Below are 27,524 nucleotides of genomic sequence, written 5' to 3'. Positions count from 1 at the left end.
ATGGAGAAATGAGTCCAGATTTGGCCTTGGACATGCTGGCTGTGTAACTCTGGGCACTTAACCTACCTGGCCTCAGTTTCCTTACCTGTAAAATGGGGATAATAATAGCACTTCCTTCCCAGGGTTGTTAAGAGAAAATGAGAGAACATTTATAAAGTGCCTTCAACCCTTAAAGCTAGCTGTAAGGCTCAGATTGTGAAAGCATTCAACGTGGACTAGGAGAAAGTTTTCCACCAGGGCTTTTGGTCTGTTCTTATTCCAATCCAATTAATCCTTATTGGGCATCTGCCACGTGCAAGACCCCGTTTGTGGGCCATTCACAGCATCGGCGCTGGAAGGTTGCTAGGTGCAGGTGCGGGACTGTTTCTTCGTTTAGCCCGGCTTTGGCCTGACTTGAATCACTGGGGTATTGGGGACGGGACAGAGTTGGCCATTTACAAGGAAGTCCCTGAGGTGAGTAGGTTTTATTGTGGTCCCTCCCCGGGATTCCTTCAGCAGCTCCCAGCCTCCTGGGCCACAGGGATCAGAGGCCCCCATCACTCAGACCAGGAAAGCAGCAGCCATGTCCAGCCTCGGTGACCCTGATGGCTGAGGGCTCTAGAGCGGCTGACGGTTCCACCCCATTTCTAGCGGTCACCTGGACTTTCAGCTGTCACACTGATAGGATTAGATAAAATTGTGAGATGTTTGACAGGGATCTGCTTTCAGGGCTCATGACAGGCCTTCTCCTCATCAGACCAAAGGAGGAAAGGACTGTTAGCCCCACCCATTCTGGTTTCCAAAGATAGCAGGGTCACCAAAAGGGTAGGTAAAAAGACTGGGGAAGACAGAGAAACACAGGTAGGGATACGTACGTTAGGAAGCCAGAATGGAGCCTGTGAAAGTGAAGAGGTGATGGAGACTGCCACTCAAGACAAGCTGTCAGGGCAGCTAGGTGGCTGGCCTTGGAGGCAGGAGGACCTGAGTTCAAATCCAGTGTCAGACCAGACACTTGACACTGTGACCCTGGGCGAGTCACTAAACCCCAATTGCCTTGCAAAAAAAAAAAAAAACCAAAAACAAAGACAAGCTCTCACCCCCTCCCAAACCCTGGCCCACGCAAGGCTCCAAGTCAGGCCAATGTGAGTACAAAAGGCTTTCTTTATTGGGTTCTGAGTACAGAGCAGGTACTGATCCAGGGTCAGCAGTTTAAATATGGGGTAAGCAGATGGGGGCGAGAGGCGGGACAGGCCAGTCATTTCACTTTGGGCTGGGAATCCTTGCTACGGGGCCTGGGCCCCATGCTTTGCCCAGAAGGTTAGTGAGGAGGGGGCAATGGGACCAGCCTGCATTAGGGCCCTGGCAGGCCAAAGGGGCACCCCACACCTGGGCAGGAATTGAAGGCACAGGGCACAAAGTCAGGGCAGCCTGGGGTGTGCTGGGGCTGTGACGTGGCCACCAAGGCAGGAGGGGAGGCGGTCAGTGCCCTTCCTCCCCACCATTCCTGTACCCTTCAGGCCTGGGCCCGGCGCCTCAGGCAGGGGGGAGGCAGCTGCCTGGGCCTCACTTCTTCACCTTGGAGTCATAGGTTCCTGCGTGCTTGTAGGCGCTGACGTAGCCGCTGTCATCCAGAATGTCTTGCCGCCCCGCGATGCCCTTTCCTTTGCCGCTTTCGTCAAAGCGTTCCTTGTGGGAGCCTGTGTACTTGCTGGTGTCGGTCAGCCGTTCCACAGCCCCTCCTGTTTTGGCTTTCTACCCAGAGTCAAACACGAGGTGCTCAGTGTGGGACGGGGGAGAGGGGAGCACCCACAAGCCTGGCAGGTTTTCCCCATCTCCTCCCTCCCCCCATGAGGCATTCCCCTAACGCTTGGAGGTTGGGAGGGGGCAGGACTGGTCCTGGACTGTGTCAGCCCAGAGGCCATCTGAAATGCCTCTCAGGGCCAACAAAGAAGGGAACCTTTGAGACGAGCGGGACACTCACGGTGACGCCCACGTTGGCTGGCTCTTTGCCCGCCACCAGCTTGCAGATGGCATCAAACGCCTCCTCCTTGCTCTTGCCCTTAAATCTCTTTGCAGCCAGCTCCTCCAGGGCCTTCTTAAACTCCTCATAATTGATGACTCGGGCAGTCTTCCCCCTAATAGGGACACAGGAACACCGCGGGTCCCTCCCTTTCTCCTTTTTCTCCTCTGTCCTTTAGACAGCTTTCTCTCAATGCCCTCTCGTGGCCATGCCATGATCTAAGCAATCACTGAATTGGGGGACTGAACAAAGCCTGAGAAGACATCTAGTTCAACACCACCCCCCCCAAAGTGGCCATAGAGCCTCAGCCTAAAGAGCAGGTCTGGGCACCACTCCCCTCATTCCAATGGCTTTCCCTTACAGCAGACCTGGACCTAGCCTCTGCTTCCCCTTCCCAGGTGCTTTCCAGGGCCCAGTAGAAGAAGGCCTTTCCTGGTCATCCCCACTGCTAGAAGGGAAGTCTTCTTAGGTTTACCCCCACATCAGCTACCCTGAAAATATCTCGTATATACCTAGTCCTTTGCACGTTTTGTCTCCTCCAGTAGACTGTGAGCTCCTTGAGGGCAGGGCTGCCTTTTTCACCTTTCCTTGCATCCCCAGGGCAGGGCATAGCACCTGGCCCACCCATGAGTGCTTTAGGACAATCTTCTACTTGGCTGTCCAGGTGATAGCCTTGAAGACAGCTACCCTATTCTCCCTAAATATTCTCCTCTTTGGGTCAAAACATCCCCATTTCCCTCAAGCAATGACCCCGATGGTCTTATCAAATTGTCTTTGTCAATTTTTGTTGTTCAATCGTTTCTCAGTCGCGTCTGACTCTTCGCGAGGCTTTCTTGACAAAGACACTGGCGTGTTTTGCCGTTTCCTTGTCCCGCTCATTTTATTACAGATGAGAAAACTGAGGCAAGCAGGTTTAAGTGACTTCCTCAGGATCACACGGCTAATAAGTGTCTGAGGCCAGACTGGAACTCAGGAAGATGAGTCTTCCTGACTCCAGGCCTGGCACTCTATTCCATGAGCCATCTAGCTGCCCCCTAATTTGTCGATATTCTTCCTAAATTGTAGAATCCCGAATTCCTGCTTCTTCCTACGCAGTCTAACCAGAGCAGTTCTCGGCAGGACTACTACCATCCCCTCATTTGGAATACTTTGCAGCTCAGTGGAGCTTCAGATCAAATTAGCTTTGTAGACCCCCCAACACATTGAATTTGACTCATACACCATCCACTAAAACACCCAGATCTTTTTTTTTCACAGGAACTATTGTGGAGCCACTCCCCATCCTGTACTTGTGAATTTTATTTTGTGAATGCTGCTTTGGGCTAGGTAGGAGGGAAGAAGGAATCCCACCCCTATCACCCTGCACCAGAGGCCCCCAGGCTCACTTGACTTTGGAGAAGACGATGTCCACATCTATGCCTGTGACGTTCTTGCCGTCAGCAACCTTGCAGTCCTTACAGAGTTTGGCCCAGTTCTTGCCATTCATCTCCTGCCCCGTGGCCTTGGTGTCTCCATGGATGGCAAACTTCCGGAAGCTCTCCTCCAAGCCTTCCACATCTGGGTGCTCCGCCATGCTGACCTGCTGCGCATCACACCCAAGGTCACCCTGGGGCCCATTCCAAGTGTGCCGAGCTAAGGTGCCATCCCGGGGCCAACGGGCCTACCTCCGCGTGCCCTGGAAACCATAACCGGCCCCAGCTGGCAAGAGCATCTGGGGGCAGGCGACCACTGCAAGCTTGGGACATAGGCAGTGTGGAGGGTGGGAAAGAGCCTGGCAACTGCACTCACTGGACGAGAGTCTGCATCATGGCGGGGACAGTTACACTTATGACCTGTGTGTCCCTGTCTGAGGTATTCAATCTTCCTGGGCCTCCTTGTCCTCACCTGTAAAATAACTGGACTAGATACTGCTGAGGTCCCTTCCAGCTCTGGATTTATGATCCTATAAATACTAGGCCTGGAAAGGGCCTTAGAACATGGAATGCCAGAGGTGGGAGGGGCCTTAGAACACAGAATGCCAGGCCTGGGAGGGGCCTTAGAACACAGAATGCCAGGGCTAGGAAGGATCTTAGAACACAGAATGCCAGGCCTGAGAGGGCCCTTAGAACACAGAATGCCAGAGGCAGGAGGGGCCTTAGAACACAGAATGCCAGGCCTGGGAGGGACCCTGGACCATAGAATGCCAGGCCTGGGAGGGGCCTTAGAACACAGAATGCCAGGGCTAGGAAGGATCTTAGAACACAGAATGCCAGGCCTGAGAGGGCCCTTAGGACACAGAATGCCAGGCCTGGGGGATACTTTAGAGATCATCGGGTACAATTCCCCCCTCATTTATAGATGACACTTAAGACACTAAAGCCTAGGGACAGGATGAGTTACCCAACTCAGTTAACAGCACCAAATCACAGAATCAGCCAGCTGTAGGTGCCCAGCCCCGGGGACTACTGAGGCTTTATGCAAGGATCTGTCCACTTTGGAAGCTAGCTCTGACAAATCCTACCCCCGGCAAATTGCTTATAATCCCTGCTGTTCCTGCCAGCTCCTCTCCCCTATCTCCCTGGGGAATGTGGGCCATCTTCCTAGTAAACTACAAGCATCCGAGGTCTCCTGGGGGTATATATTTTGGAGGTGATAGTAACTGGGCCAGGCTCCCTATTGCTTCTAAAATCCAGACTCCTCAGCCTGGCATTTAAGGCCCTTCACAACATGACTCCAACCCACTTTTCCAGCCTTATTCCTCCGAAATACACTCAACATTAGAGCCAAACCGGACTCGTTGGCTATTCCTGCCTTCATGCTTTTACTCAAGCTGCGTCCCCTGCCTGGAATACATTCTCTCCTGAACTTTGACTCTCCAAATCAGGGGTCTTAACCTGTGGTCTGTGAATTTATTTTTTAAAAAAAATTTTGATAATTGTATTTCGGTAAAAATGGTTTCTTGGGGCAGCTAGGTGGCACAGTGGATAGAGCACTGGCCCTGAAGTCAGGAGGACCTGAGTTCAAACCTGGCCTCAGACCAAACACTTGACACTTACTAGCTGTGTGACCCTGGGCAAGTTGCTTAACCCCAATTGCCTAAAAAAAAAAAAAGGTTTCTTGTATGTTTTATTTCATGCCTTTGAAAATCAGATTCTGAGAAGGGGGCTGAGCAAGACTTTTGTCTTGCTACTGGACTTTCATGACTCTGGAGGAGAGAGTGAGGCTGGGTGACTTTGCACAGCCCTGCCTCACTTGAATCCAGTTCACAGGAAAGTTGGAGCGTCACCCTCCTGATGTCATTGGTGCTCTTCGAGAATGAAGGCCAAACAACAACCTGAAAGGTGACTGTGCGCTTCAGCAGGATGACAGCCAAAGGGCTCCCTGACGGAAAAAAGATTAAGAACCCTAGATCTCCCATGATGATTTGTTACATTTTTTTTGTCTTCTCCCCCATTGGGGAGAGAAGGGAGGGGGAAAAACCCAAATGCTTGATAATTAACTTTTTTTCAGTCATTTTCAACTAGAAAAGTTTTAAGCTAAAAAAAAGAATACTTGCTCTAAATTTTTATCTTTATTTGAGGCTTAGCTTAGGGCCTTCTAATTGTTAGTACCCTCGTCCTATTAAAATTCCCATACAATTATTTATGGATATGTTGTCTTTTTCCCAGGGGAGTAAACTCCTTAAAGGCAGGAACTAATTAATGTCTGACTTTGGGTCCTGGGCACAGGGCTTTGCACAGAGTATATATTTAACACATTTGTTGAAGTGGATTGAATTAAAAGAACACTACATTTACAATCAGATGACCTGAGTTCAAATTTGGGTCTGCCATTTATGACCTGACTGACTCGGAGTGTCACTGAGTGTCTCAGTTTACTCATCTGTAAAATGAAAGGGTTCGACTGGGTGATCTCTAAGGTTGCCCCTCCCCATACCTTCGGTGCCAGTGTCTGCCTGGTCCCGAGTCTTGGAAGATAGCATCATCTAGGCAAGATCAGGCTGGCTGCCAGCTATTGGGGGGGGGGGGCGCAGGAAGCTGGTGCTGCCAGGTCGGGGTCTGCTGCTGGGAATAGGGACCCCATGGTTGAAGGCCAGCATCCTTGCCAGTCTACAGTAGTGCCATGGTTAGGGTCTGTGCACTGTCACCGGGTGTGGCATCGGGACTTCAGCCAATGGAAGAACCTCTGTGACCCTTCCCTCTGGACCTGTCCAGTGCTGCCCCCTACTGGTCCTCCAGCAGGGTGGATACCCCTGGTTTGTGTGGAACACCCTTGTTACTATTAAACAAAACACAAGGGGTGGGCGGGGGAGGCGGGGATTGGCCCTAGGCTGGCCACAGTTTGTACTACTGGGAGACAGTTGCCAAGGGAGGGTGCTGCTGCTTGGAGACAGTTGCTAAGGGAGGGATGGTGTATGGGCAGCTCAGGGAGTTCTCCATGCTCTTGGGTTGGGTTGGGCTGGGCTGGGGGCAGAGCTGGGCTGGGCTGAGATGGGCTGGGCTGAGTGACTTGGGGGCCTAGCTAAGAACCCAATGGGTAAGGCTGCTGCTGGAGTCCCCGACACAAGCCAATGGTCCCCAAGGAAAAATAAAGTCAATGACCAGGATGTCAGGGTCTCCTGAGCTGTGGGGTAGGAGGTGGGGAAGCAGGCTGGAATAAGATAGGGCCAGTAGAGGAAAGGGGGAGAAAGAAAATGCCTGACCCATCCTGCTGTCAGTGGCCCAGTGGTCAGAGACTGCAGTGGACCACACCCTTTCAGGCCTGGGAGGAAGGTGCCTGCCCCTGTGAGGCAGCTCTGAGACCCGGGAAAACAGCCCACCCAGGCCCTGCATATGTGAGAAGCTTAAGCTAGTGGATGAAAAACAAAGAGAAAGGGCTGGGATCCTTGTTCCCTATTCTGCCTGCCAAGTACTGGGCCTAGGGTTATTCATCCTGGCTAGTCTACCACTATCATCCCTCTGTAGCTTCAGTGGGGCTCTCCTCTCGTTCTTTTAAATTATGGCTGCACCTCCACTCTCTAGCCAGTGAATAGACACCAGGGGTGGGGAGAGGGGCATTAACAAGGCAGGGCTGTAGAGACCCTCCCCTCCATGTGGGCCTGAGCCAGGTGGGGCCTGGGCACTAAAATCAAGGGCCCTGCTTCTCTGGGGACATAGAAAGGGACAGGGTGGGGCTGGTCACTCCCAGTTGGCCATCTCGACTGGCTCATGGTAGTGCAGACAGCTGGAGTCATTAATCAGCTGTAGGACAGGCCTTTCCCTGCCCCCCTCCCAACACCAAGGAGATTGGGGAAATGGGGAGGGGGAAGAACTCGGGAACAGCAGCCTAAACTGGCGTGTGTCCCCTGGAAGAGTGGCAGTCACTGTTGCTGGCCTACCTGGGGCTAGATCTTCGCAGCAACCCTGAAGCTCCAGCCCAGTCCCTAGGTTGCCCCTCCATCACAGAAGCCGGGCAATGAATGACCTTTGCCAACGCCAGCAGCAGCCTGTCACTATTTGGGCACAGTCCTACTTTCTGCCCCATGCCTGCTCCTGCACCCTGTGCTTTGGCTGGGATTCTCCCGCAGACGCTGCAGGAGTGGGCATGGGACACTTAGCAGGATCGTGCCTGAACAGTGCCACTCCCCAGTGCGATCGGAGTCAGGACGGTGTCCACGTGCCCCGGGGTTTGTCCCAGCGACACCCTTCCCAGCAAGGGAAGCCCCTCAATCCCTTTCCCCTCCACACCCCCCGCCTCCAGTCCCTACCCTGGGACCGACTAGGATCTGGATCTGGCATCGGTGGCCGTCCCAGGTCAATCCCGGGGGTTCCTACTTCACCTCTGGGGCTGTCCCTGCTGCGCGCAGATCAGGCTTGAGCGGAGGGCTACGGCACAGACGGGCCGACGGACGGACGGACGGACGGACTGCCGGACTGCCGGACTGCCGGACCGGGCGGCGGCTCCTCTGCTCCGCTCCCTGCCGGTAGCTCGGCGGGACTGCGCCCGGGCGGCGCTGGCTTATTATCCCTTGTTTCTCCGGGTCTCCATAGAGACATCCTGTCCCACCCCCGGGGAGGGGGGGGGAAGGGGGATGTTCTTTTGCTGACAGTGACCAAGGTCACAGAGAAGCCCCACCCCCAGCCGGCTCCGCCCCTGGGACAAGTGTTCTCTCCCGGACCCCAGTCCCTGGTCCCCGCCCCCTCTTTCTCTGCAGCCCCACTTCTGCCCGGGCCAGAACCCCCTAGTCCTCAACACTGCCCTCTCCCACCTCCCCATCCCCCAACCTCACAGCCCCAGCCGAACCAGGAAGGAGCAGGGTGGGGCAAGGAGAGGATGCGGCGGGGAGGCGGGGGCTGCCTCTTTCCCCTCCCCTCCTCAGCCAGCCCCACCCAACGTCCCCTACCTCCTAAACCCCACTCCCCCGTATTCCCCACTCCCTCTATCCCCAGCCTGGTCCAGAAAGCTACGGAATAAATGAACCGTCTGGGGAAGCTGCAAGCTTGGGAACTAGGAGGGTGTGAGGACCCCAGGAGCCTCCAGGACGGCGCCTACTTCCCCCTCGTCCCCACCCTGTACGTGTGCTTTGCCCAGACTCTCCAACCTCTGGTACCCTTTCCTAGTCCCTCTACTCCCTAAAAGCCTGGGTATTTGTGTAGGCAAGTGGGCGCAGGGTCGGGGACCAGTCCACGCTTTGCTGCTTCTCGCATGCACTATGGCTCTGTACCGTGGGACCTCCGCACTAGCCTTCCCTTTTCAGTGCAATCAGGACTGAGAAACGGCTGCTTCCAGGCGCCAGGAGCCTTTCCCTTTCTTGAGGATCTTCCTACTTTTCCCTGATGGCTTACTGGCTTCAGGATTCAGGCGAGTCAAGAATTGCCAGTAAGACCCTACATCACGTGGGAAAATCATTCATGCCTCTTTCCACTCCCCTAGCATCCCTGAGGGCCATCTCCAGTCGTCCTAATCTATATCTGGCCACTGGATCCAGATGGCTCCTGAGGAGAAAGTAAGGCTGGTGACCTTACACAGCCCTCCCTCACTTAAATCCAATTCACTTACAAGTCATGACATCACCTTCCTCTCCTAGAAGGAAGGACAAACAACAAAAACAATCCCAAGCATCCCTAAGGTGATTCTGGGATTCTAGACTCTCCGGGATCTAGGTCCTTGCCACACCCCCACCACCACTCTCAGCATCTCCCAGACCCCCCCTCCAGGCTCCCCATAATCTTCCCACTCCTTCCATGACAAGCTTTTAGGGCATTGTGGGTTGGTCCAGCCCAGGAAAGTTTAGCCCAGGTTAGTCCTGTGGCCAGACTGAGAAAGAAAGCCACAACAAGCATTAGCAAAGGCATAAAAAATTTATATTATGAATCATGATTAATCCACAGAAGGAAGGGTGCTGCTGCTGCTCATGATTAAAGGGGGGAGGTAGAGCCCCAGGAAAAGGGGAGGAAAGGAGGGTTAAAGTCCCAAGTGCTCACCCATCCCCCAATCCCCTGGGGCACTCCCCTAAAGTGAATTCTGTGCTGTTGTAAGGTGCTGGCAAGTCTAGCTTTCCAGGCAGCAGCTCCTCAGATCTGCCTCCTTTCCTGGGTGCTGTCCCACTGGCCAGTTCCCAACCAGGCACTGCAGTCTTTTTCAGGAGGTGGAACACTTCAGGGCCCTGGGGCTCAGCTCTTGGAGTTGGGGGAGGGGGTTGCATAGACCGGGGGCAGGGTATAGGAGGTAGGTACATGACTGTGTAGAGCCCAGGGAACCTAGGACTCTCCCGCCCACCTTCAACAAGAGGCCACTCACTCCTTTTAGAGGAGGGCTCTGCTACTGGGCATAGTCCAGGTAAAAGAGTTACCCCCTCAGTGGGATTGGGGAATCACTTTGGCCTTAAAACTTGGCCTAGGATTCAGATTACCCCATAGATCATTTGAGGATGGCAAGCTTCAGCTCTCTAAAGCCCACGGTCCATTTAGGGGGGAGAGCCAGGAGGCTGGGTCAGGTGGGTGGCCCTATAGCCCTATAGCACAGTGCAGCTGGGGCTTTGCCTCGTGGCACCCATATTGGGGAACATTCTTCTTCCTGGGGAGTGGCACACTTCTTCAACTTGCCTCACAGTCCTTCTTCGGTAAGGCTGCCAACTCCAGGGTCCTGTTGCTGTGGTATGAATGCTCCCAAGGCCTGCCAGGTGTCATCCTCCTCAATCCTTGGAAGGACAACTCTGCAGGAAGGGTCATCCCTCCAGGTGCAATTGTCCCATTGCTGGGACTATCCTTTGGTCTAGTCTGCCACTGAGCCTCTTCCTGCTCTGACCTCAATCCCAACCTCTCACTCAACTGAATTTGCCTCAGGTTTAGTTTCAGCCAGTTAGGCTCTGGCTGGACTCCAGGGGGAGAGTCACAATCTAAGGAAGAAGGCAAAGACACAGGGCGAGGGCAGGAGGGCGCCACCAGCACCTACCTCTGCCAGGTAGATCAGCAGCAATGCTGGGCGATAGGGAAGGACCTAGGTCATGCTCACCTCTGGTCAGTTCTTCAGATTGGCACCAGCACATTGCTGCTCTCTGAGGGAACCAGGGGGCTCCCCGCTGCTTTGGCTCACAAACACAGTGGGCATTTTGGCCATAAGTTCTAGCTCCTGTTCATAATCCCTGCCCTGAGGGCATCTCTTGCCCAGGCTAGGAGCTTGGGGGAGGTGATGTCGGGGAAGGTCCAGGCCACTGTAAGGGGGTGGGCGGCCATCCTCAGCTGGGGTGCTACTGCCCAGGCGAGTCTGGGCCACAGGGATCTCCTCCATGGACTCTGCTGACTCAGAGTGGTAGTCAGCTGGAGGACCAGCCGCCTGGACAGAAGTGTCTGGGCCCAGGAAGACTGGCACAGGGAGGTGAAGGCTGGAATTGGAGGAGTGGGATGAAGAACTCATGGCACCAGCCTCAGGGAGCTCTGAGGGAAGAGAGAGGGGGAGTGGTCAGGGAGCTGCACAGAGGGGCCAGAGTGTGCTCAGGGGGCTCTCCCCACCCCTCAGCTCAGAACAATGCAGACTCAAGAGGGAAGCAGACCTGCCTAAAGGTTCAGCTCAGTGATTAGAGCAAATGTGCCCTTTTCCCACTCTTTGAAATTAGGCTGAAATGACCAGAGATGGTTAGGAAGGAGAAAGGGAGTGGCAGAATGGTTGGGGGGAAGGGCAGAGATGACCTATAAGGGTAGGCCACAGGAACTAGGGTGTGACCTTCCCCAAAAGAACATGGGTCTCAGCCCATGTCCCTTGAGGATTAAGTGAAAGGAAAAGGCTCAGGCTGGAGCAGGAGTTAAGGAAAATGGAAGTCCTGTGGGCCGTTGGCCTTCTCACTTCCAGGGAAGACCACGCTGGCTCCTGCTGCCCTTTCCCCCTTGGCCCAGGGTTCGTGGGGTTCTCTTGCTCTAGATGGGCCGTTAGGGCAGGGCGGGACCCCGGGTAAGGGCCCAGGGTGAGGAGGACTTCTTACCAGGGCAGGGGGCTGGCAGCCTGGGTCGGGGTGGGGGGCGGCCCTGAGACTTATCACTGGCTACCAAGGCTGGCACCTTGTACACTTTCCTCTTCTTCTTCTTCTTCCTCTTCTGGAAAGGCAAAGAATAAAGAGTCCTAGTGCCCTTCTCCCATTCCCTCCCATTTCCCTGTGCTCCTCTCATAAACTCTCTCATGTTCCTGAAGAGAATGTACAGTGAGGCAGATGGGGAGTTAGGAATATGCCCCACAGCCTCACTGAACTTCTAGGTAGGAGGGCCGGGCCGTAGCTCTGGGGTTGGGGATCACAGGTTCAAGCAGTAAAGGTTAGGAAGGAAATCAAGAGTCCCAGGGCTACATCGTGCACTCACAGTAGAAGAGGATGGCAGTGAGCTCCAGGGAAACCAGGACCCAGGGGCAGGAACACAGAGTCAGTCTTAACTTGGGTGTCAACTGGGCAGCCCTGGGGGGAAGCCTGGGCCTATGGGGATGGAGTGCCCTGGCCCTGGGGTAAATGCCCAGCTCCTCAGAACATGAGGGCACTGCCCATGCCTACCTGTGGCTGGATCTTGGGTGGCAGCACTGGGGTGTCAGGGGAGGAGGGCAGCGTAGGCTCCGCACTGGTGACAAAGAGCGTGGAACGGCTGGAAGCAGAAGGAAGGGGATGGGCGTCAAGGCTGGTCCCTTAGTCCTCTTCCCTTTCTCCCACCCCATTGTGCAGCTGCCTCCATGAGCTGAGTAAGGGCTTGGGGGAAAGGGGAGCTGGCAGGAAGCCAGCTAGTGGTGGAGGCGTTACTAGAGCACTACAGCAGGATTCAAGTCTTCCCCCTCCCCCTCATTAAATCCAATAAACTCTCAGCCTCAGGTTCTTCTGTAAAATGGGATCAATAACCCTTGCAGGCCCTAGCCCACAGGGTGGTTGTAAACTTTAAAGCACCATAGAGATGGGAGTTATTCTTACTAATCATTGTTGCCCAGGATTTCTTGCTGAATAACCCTCCTGAGAGGGTCTAGGGGTGCTAGGGGCTACTTTCTTCAGGACCCTGGAGGCCTACCCCCCGGCTGCCCATAGGCACCTCAGATCAAGCTGTGGAGAGAACTATGGCCTCAGAGGTGACCACTCCATGCCAGGATGGGGCCAGGCTGGGCCTTCTCCATTCCTGTCAGCCTTAATTAATGTTCATTCAAGGAAGCATCCCCAGCTCTGAGACCTGCTTTGACCTGCTCTATTCAGACAGTGTCTCAGGACTCCCTTCCTTGTGAATTCCTCTTTCCTTTAAGCTGACCTGTCCATCCCTGGCTTTCCTACCCAGTACCAGGCCCCAGCTGCACTCTGGACTACAGTGGAGGATTTATCTCAAAGAATGGAGATGGACCAGGTCGGGTGGCCTTGGGAGATTCCATCCTTTTGGAGACAGCCCCCAGGCCCTGGGCCTGTCTGGGGCCAGGGCTCCTCCACTCCTCCCTCCCTCCCCTCCCCTCAGCATCCTGGCTGCTCCCTGGGGAGCTGCTCTGCTAATCTCCTGAGCTACCTCAGGCCAGCTCTGGTTGCCACAAGTAGAGGCCCGCCCCTCCCAGGCCTCAGGGTCCGGGAGCCCCACCTCTCCCCTCCCCTTTTCCTTTGCCCTGTTCCCCTAAGGGCTCCCAGGGCACGTCAGGGCCCAGACCCCCCACTACTTACTCTCTCTTGGAAGGTGCCACTGCCAAGCCCTCTGCCTGGAGCTCTGAATTGGTGTAACTGAAGCTGCGAACATAGAACTCCACCTCCTAGGGAGGAAGACCAGACAGGGTTAGTGCAGCGAAACTGAGAAGCCAGGAGGGAGAAGAGGGGCTGAGGCCCAAGCGCAGGGCGCCACCCGCCAAAGGGTCAGCCCTCCTCAAGTCTGGGGCTGACTTGTGTGTGTTGGGTTGAAAGAAATCTGAGTTTGTGAAGAAAAAACCCAATAATTCCATTAAGTAAATACTGTGCTTCCTTGCCTTCCACTAAGTGAGCTTCTGGAGATACAAAGGCAAAATGAAAAAACAATGGCGGGCCTCAAGGAACTTACATTACCCTGAAGGGAAAGAACAGTGGGAGCAGCAAAGCACAATTCTGACTGGGGGAGGCTGAAGGGGGGTGCTTCCGAAGGGCTGCCTGGGGAGGGGGGGAGAAGGGAGTCCTAGGCAAGGGGCCAAAGCATGAACTAAGGGGTCAGCAAGTAGCCCAGCCTGGCTGGAATATGACAGACATGAGGTGGGGAGCTCGAAGTGGAGGGCTGAAGGACTTCAGTGCCAGGCTGGGGAGGTTCCTATGTGAACCAGTAAACAAACATGTGATTCCACACCTACATGTGTGGCCTGGTCACCAGTGCTCCAGGCTGCAGGGAGGGTCTTGGGCTGGCTCCCGAGGGATTTGGGGAGAAGGGGAGAAGATGGCATTATGGGAGGAGGAATAACATGAATGAAACCCTGCAGCCTTTCTGATGCTGGTAGGAATAGGATGGGGTTTGGTTAATGTTAGGAGACAAACCATTTCTGCGGCTCACAATCCTAGCGAGCTGCCTAGGACCGATGGGGGAGTGACTTGCCCAGGGTCTCACTGCCAGGCCTTGAATCGGCATCTCCCCGGCTTTGAAATCAGCTTTCTATTCACTTTGACATCCACTGCTTAGTTAATAAGCAATGATATGGATTGAGTCCTCTAAGGTCTGCAAAGCACTCTGCATTCATTCTCTTTTCATCCCTTGCAGGGGGCTCCACACCTGGAAGGTCGCTAGCCCAGGCCAGTGAGACCTGGAGAACTTGAGCTAAAGGTTCAGCATGCTCATTATGGACCTGAGTAGATTCTTTCATATCTACAGCAATGGCCTGCCCCAGTGTGTTGTGTTTAATTTCTACATTTTTTTATTAATTGTTTTTTTTGGTGAGGCAGTTGGATTTAAGTGACTCACCCAGGGTCACATAGCTAGTAAGTGTCAAGTGTCAGATCCTCCTGACTCCAGGGCCAATGCTTGACTCACTTCACCACCTAGCTGTTCCATCTACAGTCTTTTAAATAAAAGTACAGAAAATGTACTTGTGTGGCTTGGACACTGTGGAGACAAACAGTAAAACAGAAAGAGTTCTAGGTTCTAGTTGGTTCTGGGACTGATACTAAAAAAAGGTACCAGTCTTTGGGGCTTCCATGGCTTCCCCTCTCCCTGGGCCTTTCTTGGCCCTGCCATGGATCAGATGGGTCCTGACATTCAGACTACTGATTGCCCCAAAGGAATGCCTCCGACCCCTCCTCTGGCTTTCTCATGATGGGGCCACTGTCTGGCCACTCCCCAGACTCCCATCCCCGGGGTTGGGGTGGATGAGGCGCCTGCAACTGTCCACAGCTTCTCTTCAAGATTCAGGGTCTGTGAGGCAGCCCAGAGTAGCCCAATCTCTGTTGACTTGCTGTGCTGACAGCATTTACCCCAGGATTTCCATGGAGACAAAGGGCGTCCTGACTAATGCTGACACAACACACTGAATTCCGTCTCTAAAACAAGCCAGTGTTTAGGGGCAACATGGACACAAGAACTCCAGAATATGCTACTGTCTTCCCAGAGGGCCCCCCCTTGGGGGCTCAGCCAGGTACAAGAGGAGGGGCCTCATATCACAGTCACAGAGACTTCGTAGAGACTTGGAGGGGAAAGGGACCTTAGAGCACAGAAAATGAGAAGCAGCTGAGCATTAGAACTGAAACGTGCAAGCGTGTCATGCTTTTCATCACCTCTCAGGAGGGGAGCCTGCTTCATCAGGAGTCTTCTGGAGTCATGGTTGGCTTACTGAATTGATCACTCACTAAGGCTTTGACAGATGATTATCTTCACAATACTGTTGTTACTGCATAAACTGCAGAACATAAAATAGTAAGAGCTGCAAGAGACCGCAGAACCTACAGCCACAGGATGCGAGGGCTGGGGGAACTTTGTTTCTGCTGCTTAGTTGTATTTTCAGTTACGTCTGACTCTTCGTGACGTCATGTGGGGTTTTCTTGGCAGAGATACTGGAGTGGTGTGCCATTTCCTTCTCCAGCCCATTTTACAGATGAGGAAACTGAGGCAAACAGGATTAAACGATTTGCCCAGAGTCACACAGCTAGTACATATCTGAGGGCGGATTTGAACTCTGGTCTTCCTGACTCCAGGCCCAGCATTCTGTCCACTTCACCACCTACTACTCATGGAAGGCACCTTAGGAACATGGGAAAGCTTAAATAAAAAACACAGAGTATTGGAGTGGAAAGGAACCCTACAGAATTTTAGAACTAGAAGGGACATTAAAACTTTGACTGTCAGAACTGCAGGGCATATTCAGCCATGATGCCAGAATGAGAAGGTACCTTAGCCCCCTGATTTTACAGAAGAGGAAACAGAGTCAGAGAGACCACGTATTGAGTGAGTGGCAGAGGCAGAACCAGACCTCAGGTCTTCTGGCATTCATCATACTTTCCACTACAGCACGTTTTCTGGGCCCAGGACTCTGCTGGAGAAAGGGTGGTCACAATAAGGTCACAGTGGTAGAGGGAGCAGCAGCAGGAGGAAGGAGCAGAGCGTCAAAGAGGGCCAGTAACATGACAGCCAGCACTGAAGAAGCCAGCCATCAAACCAACCCAGGGCCTGACGGTCAAAGCTCCATCCATGCCCCCAGCTGCCATGGAGATGGCCCAACCGATGCTTAGAGCAGGTTCAAAACCATCCCAAAGGGCCCCTCGTGTACATTCATTTTTTTCCTCCCTGAAATCCCAGGAAACTTTAGGATAGCCTCCTCTAGAACCTGCTTTGCTACAGGGAAAGCCAGAAACCTGACTGCCAAGGTGAAGGCCTGCCTTTGAATGCCAGCTCTGCTACTTCCTGCCTGTGGAAGCCCAAAGGGAAGTCACTAGGCACCACTGGGCATCACAGAGAAAGAGCCCATTTCCACAAAGGTATTTAGACTAGTTTTTTTTTTTACAGTAAAAAAGTAGAGGAAAAAAGCGGCTGCCCATCAATTAGGGAATGGCTAAACAAATGGCAGTATATGAATATAATAATATTACAACATAAAAAAAGATGAGTATGAAGAAGGGGAGATTTATATGGACTGATCCGGAGCCAAGGAAGTAGAACCAAGGGAACCATTTGCACAATGAGCACAGTCTGTAAAGGAAAACAAGTATGAGACATCCAAACCAAACAGTCATGACCACTCTGGCCTTCAGTAGACTGAGGGTCCTCCTGAGCTCCTGCACTGCAGGTACAGAACGAAGCCTGGCCACAGTCAGACCTGGCCAATGCATGGATTTATCTAGCTCAACTGCGTTACAAGCGAGGCTTCTGCTGTGTGTCTGTGTAGTGGGAAGGGGAGGAATGAGAGAGCTGTCACTGAGAAGACAGCAATGTAAAAAAAAGAAAAAGGAGAATCAATAAAATTTTTTTCAAATGAGAGGTTTAACCAGATAATCTTTAACTCTTCATCAAACTCTAAATCCGTGACTTTTCCTCCACAGGTCATTCAGTCCCAGGTCCCAGGTCCCAGGTCCAGCCTGAGCTAGACCAAAATGCTTAGGACTTTGGGTGCTCTGGGACCCAGTCTTAGCCACACAAGCAAGTTCCCAAAGGGCTGGGAGTCATACCCCTTGGTCAACTGGCAACTGAAGAGCAAGGAACAAACTCCAGCTCTAACATCGCACCTCTTGGGGCCTCAGCTTCCCCCCCTTGTAGAATCAAAACGCTGGACTGGGTGACCTCCAAGGCCCTCCTGGCTGTATGTGGCAAACCTGGCTAATGCCAGTCATTCGACATTTATTATCTGCAGGCTCTGTGCTAAGTGCTAGTCCTGCCTGAGGAGCTCCCAACTGAACGAGGCAGATGACACACAGATAACTGTGTACAAACAATCTGAGTACTCAAGATAAATCAGAACAAAAAGTCAACAGAAGGAAGGCTGTAGAACTAAGAAGGACTGGGAAAGACTTCCTGTAGAAGGTGGGATTTTAGCTGGGACTTGAAAGGAGTCAGGGAGGGAGAAGATTCTAGGCACAGGGAACAGCCAGAGAAAATGCCTGGAGATGGGAGATAAGGGTCTTGTTCAAGGAACAGCCAGGAGGCCAGAGTCATTGAATTTCACGATATGTATGGGTGGGGGGTGAGAGGTTGTAAAGTCTAAGAAAATTGGAGAGGTGGGGGAGGGCCGGATATAAAGGTCTTTGTATGACAGAGGATTTTATATTTGATCCCAGAGGTAACAGGGAGACATGGGTGACACAGACGGAGCTGTGCTTTAGGAAAATAACTTTGAATGTTGGATGGATGATGAGCTGGATGGGGAGAGACTCAAGGCAGGCAGACCCAACAACCGGCTACTTCAATAGTCTAGGTGTGAAGTAATGAGGGTCTGCACCAGGGGGGTGGCAGTGTCAGAGGAGAGAAAGGGTATATGTGAGAGATGTGCTGAAGGTAAAACTGACAGGGCTTGGCAGCAGCGTAGGCATAGGAGGTGAGAGTGAAGGGTCAAGGATGATACCTAGGTTGGGGATGGGGCATTTCCCCTGCATCGCCATCTTTCTCTTTCAATAGGACTGAGATGCTTCCTTAGTGACTCTTCCTTAAATCTAAGGGGATTCCAAACTCTTCATAAATGACTAGGACAAAAGACAAAACCAGAAATCTTCCCTGAGCCCCTGGAAGTGGCCCTAGTTTACCAGGTCAGATCTGCCTATCCATAAAGCATGCCCCAAGCCAGAAGGGGAAGGAACAGCCTCTAACTGGGTCTCGGTTTCGTCATCTGTAAAATAAGGCGTTTTGGTTGGCATTTTGCTGTTCTATACAAGGCTAGAAAGAAACATGGCAGCAGCTCCCTCCCTTGGATCTCTGCATGGAAGAGAAGCCAGAGACAGTGAGGCTAGAAAAGGAACAAACAACCTGAGGACAGGCTAGTCCCATAAGCCTGAGACAGCCCTGATGATGGCTCAGTGGATAGAGCCCTGGACCTGAAGTCAGGAAGACCTGAGTTCAAATCTGGCCTCAGACACTTACTAGATGGGTGACCCTGGACCCTTAACTTCTGAAGTGCCACAGTTTACTCATCTGTATGGTTGGGATAATAATAGCACCTCCCTTCCAGGTGGCTGTGAGGACCAAGTGAGATACTATGTGGAGCACTTTTCAAATCTTAAAGCCCACTCGATATGCTATTAGTGCTAGCTATATGCAGAAACTTGGAGCTGGCAGCAGCCTCAGAGGAGAAGCCATCTGCCCAAGGTCATAGAGCTTAGCTAGGGCAGGGCTGGAATTCAAAGCCAGGTGTTTGGCAGGCACATGGCTCTTTTCGTGGTGCTCGGGTCTGGGGAGCCAATGCCTCCTGGGGCAGTCTGTCCCGCCATCCAGCTTAAGCTCACCTTGTACAAAGTCTGCCTTGGTTCCTGGTTCTGCCCTCTGGTGCCCAGCACAAGTCACATCTGCCCTTCAAACACTTAAAGATAGCTGTTTCTCCAACTTCTCCAGACTAAGCATTGCTACTTCCTTCAGCTGATACTCCTATGAGGATCTTCCTGGCCACTTCCAAGCCATGCCTTCCGGCCATTGTCCCCATCCATCATCCTTATCTCCCTCCTACCAGAACCTTGGACCCCACTCCTGGAGCCATTCTGGGCTCTGAGAGATGAGCTTTTGCCTTGTGTTACATCTAACCAGGTCACTATATCACTTCCTAATTTAATCTCCTCCCCATTTTCTGGCTCCCCTTTATATATGTTATCTTCCCCCATCAAAATGTAAACTTCACAGGTCATGTGAGCAACAACATGAAGGATTCCAGGGATAGGTAACCTGCGGCCTGAAGGTCACATGTGGCCCTCTAGGTCCTCAAGTACAGACCTTTGACTGAATCCAAACCTCACAGAACAAATCCCCTTAATAAAAGGATTTGTTCTGTAAAACTTGGACTCAGTCAAAAGGCTGAATCCAAGGACCTAGAAGGCTACAGGTTCTCTACTCCTGGACTAGACATTTTATTTTATCCCTATAACCTCTCAAACCTCCCTAAAACAGAAATTATGCACCAAAGATCAGTGTCTCTATGGTCTAGGACATTCAGAATCCAAAAGAAGGTTAAAAAAAATTCCCAAACCCATGAACCTAAGCTCACTGAACCTGAGCTCCCTCAACACCCCTCCTCCACCTCCCACAGTGAACAACCAAGGACATGGCATAGGCTTACCCACTCTACCCTCTGGTTCCCCCCGTCCCCCAGAGGTGTAGAGACTCTGGCTCCAAGCTGCAGGAATTGGCTGCAAAAGACAGACAGTACTGCTGCAACCCTTCAGGAACAAAAGCCTGCCAGGAATCACAACCCTGTAGCAACAGTGTTACAAAGCTCTGAACTGGCAGTGTCAGAGTAGACAACCCCACAGAACCAGTGCCGCAAAGCTCTGAACTAGGTCAAGGAATAAAAGAACACAGGGAGTGCGACAGGACACAGTGTGAATGGAGTGGGGGTGAGGGGCTGTGCAGCACTCCACTAAGCTTGAGAAAAAGAACATAGCATCCAGCTGGGGCCAGTTCTGACCACCCAAAAGTCATTTGAGGCAGAGATCTAGACTAGTAAACTGAATAGTGTTGCATGGGAGAAGGCTGAGATGATTTAAGATCCGGCCTCCAAGGAAATCACAATCAGAGGGGAGGGAATTATGAAGCGAGCAGTAGGTGAAAGTAAGGGTTGGGGGGAAACAGACTAAATTGCCAAAGACTTCAGGAAGAAGAAAGCTCAAAAACCTCGAACATAAACAGGTAAATCAACAATGAAAATAGCAACAACAGAAAAAACATGGCCTCCAGATCTAGTAAACAAGTTCAGACACCTATGAATAAATACTACAAAACAAATGAAATGATCCAAGACTTGATGAGACAGAGGACCCTGTGGAATTTGAGAATAAGAAACCACAACAAACTGTTCCTGCATGACTCAAAAGAGAAATGAGAATTATGAAAGCAGAATTTATGTCCTGAACAGCAAAAATATGGGCAGAATAGAAAAGACTTGAATCTGCAATGGCAAACCTCACCAAAGAAACAAAAGAGACAGCAATTGATTGGGCATGCAAATACACAGGAGGGAAAAGGCAATCTAAAAGAAGAGAAGTAAAAACCAACATTAAAAGAAAACACACTCACTACACAGACAAAGCACATGATGCATACAGACAACCCAAGAATTATAGGTCTCCCAGATAAACACAACAGGACTAAAAAAACCATAACACCATAATGAAGGATATAATAAGAGAACTGCCCTGAACTTCTGAACATAGAAAGTGAAATACCAATCAAAAGAATTCATAGAGTGCCTCCAGGAAAAAAAATCAAGTCTACAAATTCCAAGACACATAGTGCCTAATTTAACAATGAAATTCAGAAATACGCTCTGCAAGTGATCAGAAGTAAGACCTTCAAATACAAAGGAAAGGAAATTTATATAACATAAGACTATTCCATAACTACTAGAAAAACGAAGAGCAATGGAACTCAGGATGCAACTCATGGTTACCTACCCTGAAAATCTGAGCTTAACCACACATGAAAAAAGATGGATAAACATTCAATAATAAAGAGGTATTTAAAACATCTTTTACTCAGCTATCTTGGCTCCGCCCCCCCAAACATCTTCAGAAAGAAAGATGGAACTGAAGAGATGATTTGCTTCTTGAATAAATAACCCAAACAACAGAAATGCAGAGGAAGTGAATAAATGCAATAGCCAAGGATAGCAAGAGTTATAGAGCAACTGCAGAAGAGGCCAGTAAGAGGCTTCTTTCTAAATGTACACAAGGAAGGGGCAGCTAGGTGGTGCAGTGGATAGAGCACCGGCCGTGAAGTCAGGAGGACCTGAGTTCAAATCCAGCCTCAGACCAAACACCTGACACTTACTAGCTGTGTGACCCTGGGCAAGTCACTTAACCCCAACTGCCTAAAAAACAAAAACAAGAACTAAATGTACACAAGGAGATGGGTGAAGGTAGAAATCTGGTAGAGGTAACAGTGGACAGAAGGCGTTATGGATAGAACCTAGAAACACTCTGCCTATAGGTGAATCAATGTTTTTCTGTGGTACTACATTACAACATATTGGAAGGTACATGAAAGCAGGGAGGGGACCAGGGAAATAAATAGGTGCAGGAGTCAAATCAAGGGCTCTGAGGGGAAGGTGACCCCTGTGGTCTCAGAAAGAGAAGAACAGGTAGGGAGGAAGGGGGAGGATTGAACAGGAGGAAAAGGAGGCCTGCTTTGGTGGTAGAAGAGGTTCCACTGATAAATGCTCCCAGGGATAAAGAAAGACTGTCTGTGAAGAGAGATAGGGACCTTACATATGCTGGGTGTGACCTGGGGGATTGTATATTTGAAAGTCTGTTCACCTTACATGGGAGGAGGGGGAGAGCTCCTAGGGACAACTGGCATCTGGGGAGTGGGAGAACAGGGATCCAGGGAGATTTTGAAGAAAATGTGGAAAGCAGGGGAGGGTATAAGATCAGTGGAGGGCTGCACAATCAGGGACATGGTGAAGGAAGGGTCCTACCATGGGGCAGTGTCCTCTCTGACACCTGCAATAACTGGCATTGTTCTGTGAGTGAGACACATGGAAAAAGGAGAATCAGTGGGGCAAGCCCTACAAGGCAATGACGGGAACCGCCTAGAGGGGAGATGCTAGACTGAACACCTTGCAACCTTTGAATGCGTGAGGAACACAGAGAAGAGAGACCAGACAATGACAAGTGTCATGAACCAGAGAACGAGCGTCTGGAGTAGACAGAAAGAGAAAATGGATAATGAAGAGAGAAAGAAATCCTTTTTGGAAAGGAGTACAAAAAAGTTAAACTTAAAAAACTAACGTACAGGACTAGCTAAAGGGGAGGAGAGGAAAGGGGAATATACATATAACCAGATAAAAGCAGGAGAGAAAAAGGAACTAATAAGCAAAACCCCAAAGGGAAAGGGGTAACGAGTGAGAAAGGAGGGGATCAGGGGTAAGGAGAAGAGAGCCCGAGGGAACACGGCCACCTTAAAAAAAAGATTAAGGTAAAGTAATTGAAGGAATATAGTACTGTAGTTATAGAAGAAGAGGGGAGGAAATCATAACTTGAAAAAATAATATTAGAGATAGATGGAGGAAAATGGAAACCTAACTCTCATAACTTTAAATGTGAATGCATTAAATAATCAGAAAAAGTGACAGATCAGATAAGAAAACAAAACCCTACAAGAAACGCGTTTAAAAACAAAAGGCGCGCCCAAAGTAAAACTGAGGGCACAGAAAGAAAATCTACGATGCATCAAGTGAGTCCAGAAAACCCAGGAGTTGCCATCACGCTATCGGACAAAGCAGAAACAGATGTCCAAAGAATGAAAAGCAACAAATAAGGAAACCGTATTGTGCACTGACACCCTTGTCAATCATAACTGTATATGCTTCAAATGCATTAGCTTCCAAATTCATAAAAAAAATTATCTGAGCAACAAAACATAGGTAATAACACAACGGTCATAGGAGACTTCAAATTCCCCCTCTCAGTTTTAGATAAGTGTAATAGAAAGATAAATAAAAAACAAAACACGAGACTGAAAAAATTCCTGGGAAAACTAGAGTTGAATGACTTACGGCATCTTCTAAATGAGACAGCAAAGGAATATATATATTTCTCAGCACCACATGGAACTTTTATAAAAAACAGACCATGTGCTAGGGCACAAACCTATTGCAAACAAATGGAAAAAGGCAAAAGCAGTTCATACATCCTTTACACACCATGATGCGATAAGAATAATAATTGATTCAAGGAACATAAACAAAAGACACAAACCCAAATGGAGACTTAACAATGAAATCCTGAATAATGAGTGGGTCAAAAAACAAATAAGAGAAACAATTCATAATTATGTAGAAAAATGAGGAAACAACATACCAAAAATTTGGGGATGTGGCTAAAGTAGTCCTCCAGGGAAAAATCATATCCTTTCAAACATATGTTAACAAAATAGAAAAAGAGAGGATTAATAAATTGGATATTTATTTTTAAAAATTAGAAAACCTAAAATAATCACAAGAGAGGAGATGTTTAAAAATAGAGGAGAAATATATAAATTGGAAACAGAAAGCTCATAGAAATGATAAAACTATAAGGTGATTCTCTGAAAAGATTAATAAAATAGATAAACTCTTAGCTAATCTGATTAAAAATAAGAGAGCAGAAAATCAAATCAATAAAATAGTAAATGAGCAAGATAAAACCACAGCATAACCAGAAGAAATAAAAAGAATAATCAGAACATATTATGCAGTTATATGCTAACAAAACTGAAAACACAAAAGAAATAGAGGAAATATAAAATAAAAAATAGAGGAAATATAAAATAAAAATATAAAATAATCAAACTCTCAGAGGACTAGACAGAGCTCTTAAATAACTCAATCTCAGAAAATTTCCTTTTCAGAAAATTTTCCTTTTCCAGATCTAGCAGTAAAAGAAGTATCACAGTGGGGGGGAACCCCCAAAACTCCTGAATCTGATGAATTTGCAGAATTCTATCAAACTTTTAAAAAACAGTACCTGTACTTCTCAAATTATTCTCAAAAATTTAAAAGAAAGCATCCTATCAGAATCCTTTTATGAGACAAATATAGTCCTAACACATAAAATGGAAAGATAAAACACAGAAAGAAAACTTTAGGCCAGTATTATTAATGAATATTGACTCAAAAACTTTAAATAAAATCCTATGAAACAGACTAGAGAGATTTATCTAAGAAATCATTCACTACCATCAAGTGGGATTTGTACCAGGAATGCAAGGAATGTGATGTCCAACATTAGGATAACAATATAATTAATAAAATTAAAAACCTAAATATCCAAAACCACACAATTATCTCAAGAGATGCAAAAAAAGCCTTTGACAAAGTACAACGCTTTTATGCTAAAAGTCCTACCAAGTATAGGAATAGAGACAGCTTTTAAAAAATATCATTAAAAAAATCTTTCTAAAAACAAAAGCGAGCATCATATGCAATGGGAATACACTAGAACCTTTTCCAATAAATATGAGAGTAAAGCATCCCATCTCTGCACTTTGTATTGGCCGTCTCTCATGCTTGGAATGACCTACTCCCTCAGTTTTGCCTCTGAATTTTGCTGGCTTCCTTCAAGACTCAGCTCAAATCCCACCTTGTACAGTCCTTTCATAGAAACTATTTTATGCATTTAAAAACCTTATTATATCAAGAAGGGAGTTCACAGGCTTCACCAGACTGTCAGCAGAGTCCATGATACAAAAAAGGCTAAGAACCTGATCCATCTATATATATATATCTTCTATGTTGCTGGGTATTTATATGTTGTCTCCCTGATTAAAATTTAAGTCCCTTAAAGGCAAAAGCTGTTTTTGCCTTTCTTTGTATTTCCAGTGCTTAATATAGTGTCTCACATGTGAGGCTTAATAAAAGTTTACTTATGCCCAAAGGGCTATCAAATTGTGCATACCCTTTGACCCAGCAATACCACAACTAGTCTGTTTCCCAAAGAGATTTAAAAAAAAAAAGAAAGAAGGAAAAAGGACATATATGTACAAAAATATCTGTAGCAGCTCTTCCTGTAGTAGCAAAGAACTGGAATTGAAGGGAAGCCCATCTTTGGCGAATGGCTGAATAAGCCGTGATATATGATGATGATGGAATACTATTGTACTATAAGAAATGACAAGAAGGATGATTTCAGAAAAAAACCTGGAAAGATTTACATGAACTGATGCAAAATGAAATGAGCAGAACCAGGAGAACATTGTACACAGTAACAACGATATTATAAGGATGATCAACTGTGAAAAACTTGATTATTCTGACCAATACAATGATCCAAAACAATTCCAAATGATCCATTATGAAAAGTGCTATCCACCTCCAGAGACAGCAGTGATGGCATCTGAATGCAGGTCGAAGCATACTATTTTGTACTTTATTTTTTTGTGGTTTTTTTTTTGTTTGGTTTTGGTCTGTGTTTTCTTTCACAACATGACTAAGATAGAAATATGTTTTGCATGACTGCACGTATATAAGCCATATTAAACTGCTTACCTCAGGGAGGTGGGAGGGGCGAGAGGGAGGGAGAGAATTTAGAACTCAAAGTTATTAAAAATGAATGTTAAAAATTGTTTTTACATGTAATTTGAAAAATAAAATATTAGAAAGCAAAAATTAATAGAAGTTTACTGATGATCTTCACAGGATTATTTAGAGGATCAAAGGAAATAATGTGTGCAAAGCACTTAGAATACCTTGAAGTACCATATAAATGTTAACTCTTGTTATTACTGCATCATCCTGGAAGCTGGGCCTCTCTTAATCTAGCCCAAGATCCCATTAACCTTTTTTGGGATGCTGCCTCTCACTGCTGACTCATAGTAAGTTGGCAGTTCACTAAGACCTCCAGATCTTCAGATTCCACCTCCAAGACAGGGTGTCCCCAAACTCTTCGTACAGATTTAAGCTTTTAGAGACACCCTGTACGCACTAGGTGAATGACCGTGGACAAGTATCTCTCCAGTTATTGTTGTTTAGTCGTTTCAGTCCTGCCTGACTCTTTGTGACCTCATCTAGGTTTTTCTTGGCAGAGATACTGGGTTGGTTTGCCATTTCCTTCTCCAGCTCATTTTTACAGATGAGGAACTGAGGCAAACAGGGTCACACAGCTAGTAAGTGTCTGGGGGCAGATTTGAACCCAGGAAGGTGAGCCCTCCTGACTCCAGGCCCAGCACTCGAAGCACTATGGTGCCACCCAGCCGACAAGTGCCTCTCCAACCTTCAGTCTAATCATCTGCAAAATGAGGATAATAACAGTATCTACTTTATAGGGTTGTTGTGAGGATCCAGTAAAATACTGATGCGTGTAAAGTGTTCCTCAAACCTCAGGAGGACTTCTGTCTCATTTGGGCTGACGAAGGCTCAAGCTCCTGAGGGAATGCCGTTACCTAAAACCAGCCCTCCCTATTCTCATGAGATGGCGTCACTGAATCAGCCCAGTCCTGTAAAAAGATCACCAGCCCTGGGTAAACCAGGCATCTCCCATCATCCCAGGCTTCCAGCCTGCGTGCCTGCTCTGTAACCATGCTGACAACTCTCTGAAGAGGAGCGTGGCACACCCTGCCCTTAGAAATGTCATGTCTGAGAGGATCCAGCTCAGCCCATTCAAGTTTAGACAAGAAAAAGGGCAAGATGGCAGATGTGAGACAAGACCCAATCATCTTAGCCATCTACCGTCCCCAAGCTAGGGGAGGGGAGGGGGCACACTTGCCACAGGATTCAGCTGCTAGAACCACGGAGGTAGCCTTTTGGACCCTCTCCATTACTACCCCAAAGCAGCAGGAAAAGTGGTAATGGCCTTTGCTCCCTTGTACGCTCCCCGGCCACGCCTCGGATACAAATCTCATTCTGATCCCAGAGACGACACTGGGGAGAACTGAGAAACTCTTTCACCCTTAAGATTCATACTTCATGGGAGACCTGAACGGACTCCTGTTTGGCCCCAAGGGTATCTTCTTCTCCACTTGATGGTCCAGGAGAAGCTGAGTCTCCCTCTCCACTCTCACTGCCTTTCCTCCATCCCTAGTCTTCATTACCTGATTTCCCCACCTCTAATCTGGTTCTGTTCCCTTCCTGCAGGCTATGGCACATGCTCCTTTCAACCTATCACTCCCACAGGAAAACAGCCTTTCTTGGCTCCCCACCATCTGCAGGACAAAGCTCCACTTTCTCAAAGCCTTTCGCCATCTGGCCCTAGTCTTATCGACGACTCCTGTGCTCCTTCCAAATAGACTGCTCACCATGACCTGAGTGGTCTTCTGTTTTCCCACTTCCATATTTGTGCACTCTCTTATCCCTTCTCCTGAAACGTCCTACTCTTCTCTGACCACAGAAACTCCTATCACCTTTTCAGCTACAGATCTTCCAGGAAACCCTGGCCCCCTCCACCTATAATGATTTCTTCCTCCTCTAGTCTCTTACATCACTAATTGTCAATACCTCTCATCTGGCCTTGTCTTGTGAGTTATCCGTT

At 49.2% G+C, this 27,524-nt stretch overlaps 2 protein-coding genes across 8 annotated transcripts in view; both read right to left on the bottom strand.

Moving 5' to 3' along the window:
- Window positions 1–1,122: 1,122 nt before the first annotated feature.
- TPPP3 (tubulin polymerization promoting protein family member 3) lies at window positions 1,123–8,010 on the bottom strand. Of its 4 annotated transcripts, none has more exons than XM_020989354.2 (4): window positions 7,725–8,010; window positions 3,385–3,581; window positions 1,961–2,114; window positions 1,123–1,731 (listed from the first exon to the last, which is right to left on the bottom strand). In XM_020989354.2, exons 2-4 carry the CDS (start codon window positions 3,570–3,572, stop codon window positions 1,543–1,545), a joined length of 531 nt encoding a protein of 176 aa, XP_020845013.1. In that variant the 5' UTR covers window positions 3,573–3,581; window positions 7,725–8,010; the 3' UTR covers window positions 1,123–1,542. The 4 variants fall into 4 exon arrangements, with proteins under 4 accessions (XP_020845013.1, XP_020845011.1, XP_020845012.1 ...); XM_020989352.2 differs by having other exon boundaries at window positions 7,797–8,010; XM_020989353.2 differs by having other exon boundaries at window positions 3,385–3,578; window positions 7,725–8,009.
- Window positions 8,011–9,304: 1,294 nt separating this feature from the next.
- ZDHHC1 (zDHHC palmitoyltransferase 1) overlaps window positions 9,305–27,524 on the bottom strand; it is a 49,707-nt gene continuing 31,487 nt past the window's right edge. For all 4 annotated transcript variants that reach the window (XM_078149424.1, XM_020989347.2, XM_020989349.2 and 1 more), the window contains 4 exons: window positions 13,116–13,201; window positions 11,991–12,078; window positions 11,436–11,547; window positions 9,305–10,893 (listed from right to left, as the gene is read on the bottom strand). In XM_078149424.1, the coding sequence (XP_078005550.1) occupies window positions 10,478–10,893; window positions 11,436–11,547; window positions 11,991–12,078; window positions 13,116–13,201 (702 nt within the window). In that variant the 3' untranslated portion in view covers window positions 9,305–10,477. The remainder of the gene's footprint in view (window positions 10,894–11,435; window positions 11,548–11,990; window positions 12,079–13,115; window positions 13,202–27,524) is intronic.

This window comes from Phascolarctos cinereus, unplaced genomic scaffold (assembly GCF_003287225.1).
Source record: "Phascolarctos cinereus isolate Bilbo 61053 unplaced genomic scaffold, phaCin_HiC Scaffold_2;HRSCAF=192, whole genome shotgun sequence".
In the NCBI taxonomy this organism is placed as follows: Eukaryota; Metazoa; Chordata; class Mammalia; order Diprotodontia; family Phascolarctidae; genus Phascolarctos; species Phascolarctos cinereus.
Note: the sequence above shows the minus strand (reverse complement) of the source record. Positions and strands in the feature narration are given on the sequence as shown.